The following is a 12,243-nucleotide window of genomic DNA, read 5'->3' on the forward strand; positions in this document are numbered from 1 at the left end:
ATCACATTGACTGTTAACTCGACATTGCAGGAGATAACTGATAGTCATAGTTGAAATATAAGGAAGACGTCTACGAACAATTAAACCATAAAGAATAACAAATTCTGAGCAAGTCGCCGTCATCACCACTATTATTACCATCATCATTATTATCAGTTAGCGGTCTTTCTCAAAAAAAAATTGACTGGTCTGGGTTGCAGCATGGCGACTTTGTCCAAGAAAACGTTGCCGCCCACATTGCTTCACAAACATAGATAATCATTGAGCATCGGATAGGCCAAATGTGAATGGCTCGGAAAAAGAAAAAACGTGTGGCGAGAGTTACAGCAGGGAGCAACAGGCGACAGAGTCGAATCTCTGCTTAGCGAAGCTCGCGAAGAGTGCAACATGTAAGCCATGTTCGCAGATCCGTCACATCTCAACAGACCAGAACGTTACGAAATATATTAGAAAAAAATTTTACTAGTGAAAGTATCTTACTTTTTTTTTCATTTTTGTGAATGCTACCCACGCGAACACTAGCGTTAAAGCAGGTCATTATATACGTTACGAGATCCCGCAGTACCTCATTAATTCCCAATAACTTCAGGGAGCTCGCAAAAAGCGTCCAACTTCGGTGGCCTCATCCACGACTTCGCTATGCTTAGGTTACAGACTCTTTACAAGTATTTGTAACATTAGTTGACCATTTATTCCCTGAAAGCGGCCTTCACGGCGTTTTGGCGTGAAACGTCGTCCATTTCGGTCACCTAGGGGGTTGGGGAAGCGGTCGCTTGTTAAAACCATACGTAACGTTACAGCGCTCTGTCCTGCGCTCTGTCCTGCGCTTCCGTCCTTGAGATCCTGCCTCGCCCTATTAAAAATTTGCTGTGTGACAAGATGCACTGTCGAACACGCCTACACCGAAGTATTAGGGCCTTCGAAATCATTCCTTATACAGGAAAGTTTGTTGCAAAGGTCGCACACAGTGGAGCTCACAATAAAACCGCGACTGAATAATTCCTACGTTATACAGCGAATTTCGTTCTAGAGGCGTTCTAGAAGCGACTGTACCACCCAGCCCAAATGAACACGCTGCTAACGTTACGTGCATGTAACGAAATGTAGCGTAAACATGTAGTACTAATATCGTTTATATCTTTCAAATCGTACTACCCACGCGCCTCGCTTTGGTATCGTTGTGTAGATGAAAGAAGCCATTACTCCATCATGAATGTATAGCGTGCACATATTTTATTGTTGTCGTGCGATGCATAGCACGATCGAAGCTAAATTTTGGATCTGGCTCGGCGTTCAGAGAGCCGTGGTTTGGCAGTATAGCTGTCGACCTGAGAGGGAGTGATCGCATTAAGGGAGCTCGCTCTGGCGTATAAAGTATAATCCATCACACTCAAAGCTGTGCTCATCAGGACTTATAAAGCCTACAAGTGTGCAATTAATTGCAGTAATTTGACTGGCTGCACGGCTATGGTGCCCCCCACGTTCGACTGCTATAGTATACGGAAATGGCGTGAAGGCAATCGGGCAGCAAGACAGTGGGACAGCGGGCCCACTACGGAGGTGACTAAAATAATAGAATAAAACTGATTCTGATTCTGATTCTGACAGGCGTACCACGAATAGGAAGCGATCACGATTGTCAGATTAGATAGTAACGACCTCCACTAGCTGTATCATAAATTAAGCATGAAAATTTTGTATAATACGCAAATAAATGCCACTTAATTGTGTACTTGGTTACGTCACTTCTGTACCTTAGTGGCTATACACTCTAGGTAGCATGTACTACAAGACGTATCACGTATCCCACTACGGCTGCGTCTCCGACACTGCCCATCCGATTTCTTTTTTTCTTTTTTTTGCCATGAAGGATATAAGGTGTTCAGGCACCAACCCTGTGATTGCAGACAGAAGAATCCATCAGAAGATGGAAGACGCCGTCTGAAGCCGCGAAGATCTCTTTTCTAGAGCCCAATAAATGTTTTCCGATCCGATCCGAAGGTGTTCAGGCAAGCTTTTGTCAGTGCCTACAATGATGACGATGATGATTTATTGGCAACCCCTTTGAAGCGGGCGGTGACAAATAGCCACCTAGCCTGCTTGAGTTAATCAGATATGCTATAGATGCTTTTTGTACATATATCCTTCATCTTTTTTTCTCTTCTTCAGAACCTCCGTATCTACATTGTACCACTACCTATGGCAGTAACGGATGCTGTCGTATCGATCTCTTCCTCTTTTGCACCGGTGCTCTAAAGGTCCCTTGCTTATTTCGGCTGCTTAACGTTTGGTGCTACTGTTCACTTTAAATCCAAGCACTTCTGAAAGCGTTGCCTACAGGTATCACTGCAGGGTACATACCTTCGTATTACATTAGGATGTGCTGCGTAGTGTCCGTATTTTCGCTGCTGCAGACGCATGCCTCATATTGTTGCCCTGGTTTACGTTACCAGTTTACGTTGCTACGGCATATAGTTGAGATGACTTCTCGCTGCGCCTAATCAAACTACACTTTTCATTTTTCTTTTTCTTCTTTTTTCGTCGTAAAGTGGGATTGGTGTGCTCGTTTACGCTTCTAGAAATTTCTAAAGCCGACGCAGCCTCGGCGTGGTACGTCCGCGACCCTGCATAACTAAAGAAGAAGTTCGCGATGATTGATTGCCGTGTTTGTTTCCACAGTGCCGATCAAGCGCATCTCAGTGGCGGTAAGTGCGCAGCTCTTGGTTAATCGCGTCTGGTCGACTTTGAGGAGGAAGTCTTTAATCACTCAACGCTTGCCGGCCAACTTTGCGCTGTTGATTGCCCTCTTGTCAAGCGGCTGAATGATCGATGTTCTGTGTAATAAAAGACAGAAAAAACGTGCATAACATCAGCATTTCCCAACTCGACACCGGCTGTGTGATATCAGCAGTAGTTTCTAGCATGCTTTTATAGCTTCCTGTTTTTGGTGGCGCGATTCCTGATGAAAGACATACAGACGGCGAGTCTTCTAGGCCTGAAGGTTCGCTGCGTATAGCAAGAACAGTTTTCTTCCTTTATTTGGTTTATTCAGTTTGAAAGAATATGCATAGCTGGCTTTTGTAGATGGCCAGTCCTCTTGTCGAGACGATAGTGCTTTCGGCTCGAATTTAGTAACACGTACCGGCAGCAGTTAGTCCCTGCTTTCTCTGCCAGACCGGAACGACTTAAAGCCGAATGATTTTTTCAGGGAGGATGTTTGTACGACCGATAACACTACTATCCTTACTTCGTATAGATGTCCACTAACTTGCTATTGCAATCGATGCTTCGCTTTTCGAGCGAAACTGCGACTCTTTTTTCTTTTTCCCTGGGAGCAAGTGGTAGGATATTCCAGTAGCGTGCCTTATGCAGTGCTGGTACGTATTTGGGGCACAATTGGTCGATGGCATTTTCTATGACACAGGGAGAACACAGAACTCGGATTATTCATTCGCAAACTCGCACGCATACAAAAACCCCCATCTGCGCTGCCATGCAGTGTGAGGCACCACAGTTCTGGTGGGGCACCACCACTCGTCGCCGCGAAGGTAGCGCCACTGGTAAACGTGAGCATTACTTAGATCGTAATAAGCATAAAATAAACCGCAAACGCCTAGATAAAATAAAGAGTGGCATGTTAATCATTAAGTAAGATGAACGTAATAACAGCCGATTTACTTAGAGTAATTTGCGGGCAAGTACTGATCATCCAGTCTTGGTACTATGGCTTGACCTTAAAAATTTGCGGGCAAGTACTGACCATCCAGCCTTGGTACTATGTCCTGGCCTTAAAACATCGTGACGTACAGTTTCCCACGAGCTTCTGTGTAAAATTATAATCTCTACGGGGAAGGTCGAGGTGGCGGAGGAGGCTGCCTTAGCACTGGCATAGCCTCCACGGAAGCTAACATCGTAGTAAGCGACTCCAAGACAGCCACCAAGAACTATGCAAAAGGAAAAATCTCGCCGGAAGTGTTGCGAATTTTAAACAACTTTCGTGAAGATCGCGACATTCACATTATATGGGCACCCGCACACTCCTCCCTTCCCGGGAACGACATAGCGCACATCCTGGCTCGAGAACTGACGGGCCGACCAGGTGACACGCAACAAATACTGGGAACAGAGAGAGACCGGATGACCAGCTTTAACGAGATCACCAAACACTATAAATGGGGAAGGGCCCATTTCCCCCCGGCCCACTCCTCACTGAGTACACGGCAAGTGACGGCATAGCGCCTCTTACAAACGAATACATATCCGAGCCTGGTGGCCTACCACCGCTACTACCCGGATCTTTACAAGGACAGATGTAGATTCTGTCAATAAAGGGCAGACCTACAACATATGGTTTGGGCTTGTCCTCGCAAACCCACACAGAATAAGATAAACAAGACCAGAGAGCAATGGGAGATCGCGTTGCTCAGCTGTGCACCGGAAGACCAACTCAAGGCAATCCAACAGGTCGAAGATGCCGCCAGTGCCCAAGGGCTCGAGGCCGTCATCTAGGCAGAGAGGCCTAGGTCTCAAATCTCCTGTGCACAAATAAAGGTTATTCCTCCTCCTCCTCCTCCTCTACTTAAACAGCGTATAGAATTTTCGGCTCGATCACTATAAATCATGGTCTTTTCACATGCATCAAAATCTTATGACACGCCCTGGGCGGTTGTCGGTCTCTTTATAACATTTAGTGCCCTTGTATGCAGTGGTTGGTGTCACATATTAGGTGAGGGGCAAAGTAACGACAGACATCGTTTAATGCAGGCAACACAACCTTCACATAACTTTAGGTAAAACAAAAAAAAACTTAATGTTCAGATAATCCTCGAATAAAAAGAAGCTGAAAACACCCTCTTGCTTCATATGGCTCTGAAGCAATTACCAAGGGAAGTTACTACACAGCGAGTTCGGCAGTCTTTTGATTTTACAGACGCCATCAGAGCACGTTTCATTAAAGAGCTTAGAGAGAATGGCTGCTTTTGCATATTCACATTTTGGACGTTGTCAAAACGCCTGGAGCCAAGAGAGTTCAGAGATAAATTGTGTTTGGGGGGGGGGGGGGGGAGAAAAAAAACAAGAAACTTCGCGCCATGTTTACGTTAAGACGCAGAGGACTGCGTGAGCAAAGAACATTATTTGTGCCCTGGGGTTGCGAATACAAATCGCGAAAAGGAAGATAAAATTAAAGCGCACACTTTTAAAGACATTAGCGCAAAAATGGTAAGAGATAGCTGGATTCGGTACGACAGACTGAGCCAGCTCGATGTGAAATTTCCAAGCCGTGCGAAACACGAAGATTAAAAGGGAAAAAAAGTTCATAATCTACAGCGTTTTGTGTCACGTGATATATCATGCCAACTGTTATCCACTGGGAACCAACTTCAACGAATTGTTCTCCTTCGTGGAGCTTTTTCGGCTGTGTAATTGAAACAAAACATGAGCTGCGCCAGGAGTAGAACTTTGTTGCCGGTTCTCTATGCGAAGGAGATAGCGCAACCTTGAGAAATGACTGCAGGCAAAGAAGGAATAGCCGCATACCACTGAGGCCATATCTTTAGTATATGTTGGTATGTTGTCTTTATGTGAATGCTCAGCACAGCGCTCGCTCTTTTTATTTTTTTTTTCAACGTTTTTTCAACCCAGAAGCAATTTCTATGGTTTAAATAGGTGGTATGAAATGGAGCTCTTACACATGTCAAGCTCACAAAACCAGAAATTGCATTTGCCGCACAAGTGCACACGCAATGCACGTAACTACGCAGGGACGACAACACCAGTTAGCCCGCTACTGCGGCAACCGAACCATAGCACCTTTAATAAAGGACGCAGGCCAAGCCCATCCTATGCCTGCAAATATCTTTATCTAATAACCCCATCATATCAAACGCCATCCTCTACTGCGTCATTCTTTCTTCCATGGTACATATTTTAGTAATGTGATCAATCCACCATTATTTGCTAGAGGCATTACGCCACCTGTGCGACTCTACTTCTTGCTGTTAATACAGATTAAAATATGAGTTGTGCTCAAGCTTTCCTCGCCCTTCTTTGTATCTCTAAACATTACCTTGGCCGTACACCATTCGGTGGTTTGTTGCAGGATTCTTAGCTTCCTTTAAAGAAGAGGGGGCGATTTTGTTTTTACTTAAAGGCAGAGAGGTCGGCCTAAGCTACAGCTTTCTCTAGCATGCTACTTTGAACTGGAGAAGGGGCAAGGTAAATAAAAAGAAAGATGACTGGTGATGACGAAGTGGAGAAATAGTCTACAGTCGAGAGCGAAAGTCTAGAGACCGCGGCGTCAGCAAGAAAAAAAAAGCATTTCGCTCGAAAGGCGAAGCATCGATTGCGATAGCAAATTAGTGGAGAGTTATATGAGGCAAGGATAGTAGTTTTGCCGTCCGTATAAACTTGTAAACATAGGCATACTAACTAAATAGCATGGTGTCACGCGTGCACAAGCAAACACGAACACACCGCACTCGATGACCGCGGAAAATCGTTGCCAAAACGCTGCGGTGAGGAAACACGGCAGCAGCAGCGAGAGAATTGACCTTCGTGCTGCCACACGCATCAACGAGAACTAAGTCGCGAGAACACAGCGCAGCGCGGATTCTCTACCCGCCGCAGATGGCTTTCAAGATACAGCGGCCCGGACGGGAGCGCGCAGCCACCTGCGCCGCCCGTAGTAAAATTCGCCCCCATCCCTAGTCCTACCCTCCCCCCGAAGCCCAGCGCGCGATGGAAGGCGGCGCGCTTCCTCCCCGCTTTCTTCCATTGCGTGCGCGAGGCCGAGTCGTGATCGCCGCCTCACCCTCGCATACTTTCGCTCGCACGTACAGCGCGCGGCGACGATTTTATCGTCCTTCGACTTTGTGCGGAACTTCACAGCGACGCTGGCGCATAAAGTCGCCTGGTATCTTAATATAATTGCTATCGCAATAAAATTTAACGGCACCTCTGGTCCCCAGACTTTTGCTCTCGATTGTACATGCATACGTTTCAGCATCTACGAAGCCGCGTACCTTGTACAGAGGCTCGTAAAAAAAACCTAGAGCTGCCCTCATGATTACGGTTGATCTGTCCGCGTCAGGCAGGTGCCATAGCAAAGTCATCAAACATTGGTCCGCTGTCGACGTGCACGATCGAAAAGACCAGCGTCAGCCATTCTCGCACGTTGGCAGAATCAGCGCAACACAAGTGTGCATTGCTTTCCAGGTTGTACCGTTTCTTTCCATGCTTCGAGGTTACTAGTGGAATCTAGTAGGAATCGCGCATTTGCGTCGTTATACAGTATATGTAGGACAAGAAATGCGCATTTCTATCACGAGTCCAGGGCTCGAAGAGAGAAATTCGGCGAAAACTGACCTTCTGTGTTGACGGTCGAGATGTACGTCCAGTTGTACATGAGCAGCGTGTCGACCATCATCTGCGACTGGTACTGGTCGGAAGGCACCACGCGCAGGAAGTACTTGAAGAATTGCTTGCTGCTCAGCTGCCGCGACGTGGCCGAGTAGCCGATCTGCGGGATGTTGAACAGCTGCAGCAGGTTCTGAACCTGCAACGAGAGAAAAGAAGACGCGAGAAAAGAGTCATTTCTAATGTTGTTGTTTTTTTTTTTAGAATGGCGTACAAGATGGGTTAATGGTAAGAATACATTGTTGGTTCGCATCATCATGTGGAAATTTGGAGTCAAGAGCGTCATCCTTTAAATCTAGCTGCCACAGCTACCACAATGAAACAAATGCTGTTCTTGAGAACTTATCTTGAAAGCCTTCTGTATGCGTGCGGGCAACACTTCGTGTTTCTAGAACTCATTATAACCCAGCAGGGAATGTTCACGTTTTCTTGCATTTTTTCTAGTACTGGCTTGCTACAAGTGTGGTAAGGTAACCCAGATACGAAAGATCCAGTCTAAACCCAACAGTAGCCGCAATCCAGTACTACCACCAAATTCTCAGTGACAATATGATCTACATTAAAACAGGCGACAAGCTAAATACGTAAAAAAGGGGAGACATGCAGAAATCATAAGGGTGCAGATAGTGGTGCGTCAACGAAACACAGAGAGCACATCAATCTAAATGTACCATGGTAACGCAAAAGCTTAAGGTGCAGTGTACTAGGGTCGAGATTTTGTAGCGACGCTTTCTTCCGATGCCTTTTTCGAGCTATTCTTCGGGGCGACGCTTCGCCCGCGTTATCAATGGGATAAGCCTTTTATGAACTGTGGACGATAAAAGTGGCATAGAATCGTGCGGAAGGCATCGCCACAAAATCGTTGCCCAAATCTTTTAACCTGTCTAACAGGCGTAATGAAATCATGGCGAGAGAAGTTCTATCATTAGGAGAGAAAGGAAAACGGTGCTAAAGTTAGCGGCCTTCACACGTCACCAATGCGTAGAGCAGCCAGGACAGAAGGTGGAGAATCAGGCATCCAGATTGGCATCCTCATTATCAAGCCCGCCAGAGTGTATGGTGACAAAGACGCTCTGACAACTTCCTCCTTCCCCTCCTCGATACAATGAGGTTGGTTTTTGCTGACTCTCTCTCTCTCTCTCTCTATGTGTGCCAGCAAGGTTTTTTTGCCACACTTAGAGAAATTGAGGTCTCATGCTAGCTTAATATGCGTTGCGTGCTTAACGTGCAGCGCTATGAAAGTAATACAGGAACTTTGCACACTGCCAGCTGCCGCCACAGAAACAAATAAAAATTTCAGTTTATTTGAGTTAATAACAACATACATTAATATAGCTGTACACTAACTAGTTATTAGGTGGAACGTTACTAATATATATTTTTTTGCGTGTGTGTCCCTTTAGCAAGCGTTTCACAAGAGAGAGAGAAAGCAGAGTCAGAGAGGTTACAATACCCACCCACTCAAGGTAACCACCCCAATTTGCTGCCCTGCACTGGGGTGTGTAAACTATAGAGGTTTGAAAGAAAACAAATTGGGGAAAATAGAAAAAGATGTAAAATATCAGGAAGAGCATTCCGACTAGAGGCGTTCACACAAAGCGTTTCAAGAATTATTCCATACGTGTTAGGGATGTAATGACAAGCGTTCCCACTGTGGTAAAGAATGTGGTCTGCTGCAACAACATATAGGTGGAGTGGTTACTCCTCTCAACCTGTTTTGCAACATGCATATGCACGACATGTCAGTAGGCTCACAAGAAGGCACGGGGAGCTGTCTGAGCGTTCCATCACAGAAGCGGTTTATAGCTATATGTCTGTGCAGACTTCCTTTCCGCAATGAAATGGAAAACACGCCATGGCGCGACTTAACAGCGTCAGGTCTGCCCACTTCAGGCGAAACGGGTGGCCAGTTCTGACTCATTTGCATCTTTAATCGAAAGTGCATGACGTTGTAGACATTCGCTGCCCTTCATCTAGCTTCTTGGTTAACTTCTTCGTTATCTTGGTGATCTGCTTGAGATTGGTTCTCGTTATCGGGACATGAAGGCCCAGCTTATTGTAGCACGCAGGCGTCTCGCCGTGTCACCGACTTGTGTTCGTGTGACTTCAGGCAGCAGACGCTCCTCTTCGTTTGTTGTATTGCCTCCGCCTTGAAACGATTGAAACACTCATGAACGTATATGCGTACGAATGCGTCAAAACGCTTAATTTTACTAGAAGCAAACGTGTAAAATAAAAACGAGACGATAAGAAACACATGTCCCTCACTCTACGAACCTTCTTCAAAATGGATACGCTGTACACTACTAACACCACAGGCACTTGGGGTGCACATTCTATGTTTTTCTGCTCTCGTTCATTTCGCGCCACTGTATACGTTATCGATACCCGATTGCTAACTAGTCGAATATTCAGTACTATTACAAAACGCTTAAAAACGCATACAATAGAATGCATGAATGATGAATGAATGAAACATCTTTATAAATAAACGGAACAGCTTCTTGAATTAAAGTAGATGGAGTCCAATGAAAGTGATGACAAGCGACCATAGATGCCCATCTTAAGGGCAGACTCCCAGACGGAGAGCAGCATGTATTTAGCTCGAATGTCGTTGCTTTGGGGTGAGCAAGCCTTCAAAGGAGGTGACTGTATCGGGGGTGTTCTGCCGGAGATCTCTGCATTCGGAGCAGTCCCATGGCAAATGAAGGGCGAAAGCTACTCGAGATGTGCTCGTCCTCGACGCGTAGTCCATTCGGCGATTAGCTGACGTTTGCTCGCCACCTTGCCTCTCGGTTACGTTTGGAAACCTGTCGGCACGGTGCTTTACGTTCGGGGGCCTCTGGGTGGAACGTGGTTCTCGTGACAACTTCGTTCGTACAAGCGCTCTTCCGGCGTTCTTTTCAGATCGCATCAAATACAATGAGCCCTAGAAACCTCGCCTGTTTCGAAAAAAAACGCTCTATCTTTCATTTGTAGCGCTCGGGATATTTAGTCGTCACCATTTTAACGCGACAGCGTTAAGAACCCGGTGTCGCAGAAAATCCGGCATCGGTGTCGGTGGCACGCCGTTGTCCGTATGAGAAAATTCACCCCTAACCTCGCATCCTGATCCACGCAAGCCCTCAGCGCGGTGCATAAGCGTTACTGAACTAATTGACTTTCTGGGAGGGAAATGCGAGAGAAAATTTGTAAAATACGACTTACACACAACCTACATACATGATAGCGCCGGGTTGTGATTTGAATATACGATAAAATATAATTCTGTCACGCGCAAACTCTAAAACACAAGCTCCTTTTCTAGCTGCCAGTTTGAAGACTGTCTTAGTAGAAGCGGCGCGCCCCGCTCGGTTCCTTGCAAACAAAAACAAAAAAATGAACCAGAAAGTTCGCCTTCCTGCATAGCATTCACCGTCATCGTTTCCAGGAAGACATTACAGTTACATACGCTGCAGTTGCCGGAAAACGTGAGAAGCAGTCAGGGAGCTTTGAATGGTTCTTGAGCGTCTTCCAAAATTTTCCCAAACGGTGGTGCGCTAACCCACTTCATCACTTATACCGTGATACACCCGATACGCAAACCCACAGCGATTGCCCCACCTCTCCGTTTTACCATGGCAGGCATGCCGAGAGATCAACTTATTTAGCATACCGTCATCGCATGCCGTACTAGAGCGCAGTGTTGTATTAACGAAACAGTGAAGAACCTTCCATTTAGAGCTTTTAGCATCGCCAGCGCATCACGAGTACTAATGCTGTGGCGCCATCTGCTAGGTGGAAATAAAACTTTTTTTTTCGCTTGGCGCCTTCTTTGTAGGCGTGAGTGACACTAGGCTATGGCTCATTTTATCATTCATTTCTTGTTCTCTTCGCAATGAATAAGTGAGACGCACTAGTCTGGATCAAAAGGGGTGGGCGCAGTCATCTTGTTGCGCAGTCATGGTTAGCGGTGGTAGCCGGCTAGCCACCGCAATAATTCGCGGTGTACGATAACGTATCGCGGTAACATGCCACGCAAAGCTAAAACGAAGGACCTTGCTAAAGCTCTCCGCCACGGAAACAGGAAAAAAACACTTGGAGGACGCTTAAGCTTCGCCTTCAAGAGTGGAAATAGCGTTATCGACCCCCGTTCGCACCGCCCACTCATTCGCTCAGCATGCTCTTGAGTCCCACAAAGACGAAACGTGCGCCTGAGCAGGCGGAACGAACCGATGAACTCAGTGTCTCAGAAGGAGGAACGATCTACGCGAGCCAAACATCGTGATCGATACGGACAGCCGGGCCGCGACGCGCCATGAAGGTGGACGCGATCATGGGGCTGACGCCTCGATGGGATCGTCCTTTATCTCGCTTGGGAGCACCTTGGGAGCACCTTGGGAGCACCTTGGGAGCAGACGCATGACTCCTCGCCAGCAGCACGGCACACATCGCAGGGGACGCTTTCCCACCAGACGCACTACGGCGCAGCGGTCACGTCAGAGGCGTCCCGCATCGGACGCCGCATCTAGGAATCGCGCTATGAGCGGAAAGAGGAGCCGCGTCGCCTAAACACGAGGGTTCGAGTGACGCACGCTGGAAGTTGGAAGGGGAGAGAGCGAGAAAGCGTATTAAACGCAAGGGTATTGGGGCATCCTCGAACCGGTCCCCACACGGCCCAATGCGGTCAAACGAGACGAAGGGGAGAAGCGGGCGAGTGGCGCGCCACCTGTCGGGGCAGCGCCGTACATTGCGAGGAGGGGTCTTCTATGTTTGCCGCAAGATAGCTCTGCGTGTGCGCCAAGCGCAGAAGAAATGTAGCTGAAACGTACAACACTGCGCGTTTAA

At 46.9% G+C, this 12,243-nt stretch overlaps 1 protein-coding gene across 5 annotated transcripts in view; it reads right to left on the reverse strand.

The window, feature by feature from the left end:
- Window positions 1–12,243, reverse strand: part of LOC135905912 (metabotropic glutamate receptor 5-like) — a 392,463-nt gene that overhangs the window by 99,451 nt on the left and 280,769 nt on the right. For all 5 annotated transcript variants that reach the window (XM_065437030.2, XM_070538651.1, XM_070538653.1 and 2 more), the window contains one exon: window positions 7,366–7,555. In XM_065437030.2, coding sequence (XP_065293102.1) covers window positions 7,366–7,555 — 190 coding nt within the window. The remainder of the gene's footprint in view (window positions 1–7,365; window positions 7,556–12,243) is intronic.

Source organism: Dermacentor albipictus, chromosome 5, assembly GCF_038994185.2.
Source record: "Dermacentor albipictus isolate Rhodes 1998 colony chromosome 5, USDA_Dalb.pri_finalv2, whole genome shotgun sequence".
NCBI lineage: Eukaryota > Metazoa > Arthropoda > Arachnida > Ixodida > Ixodidae > Dermacentor > Dermacentor albipictus.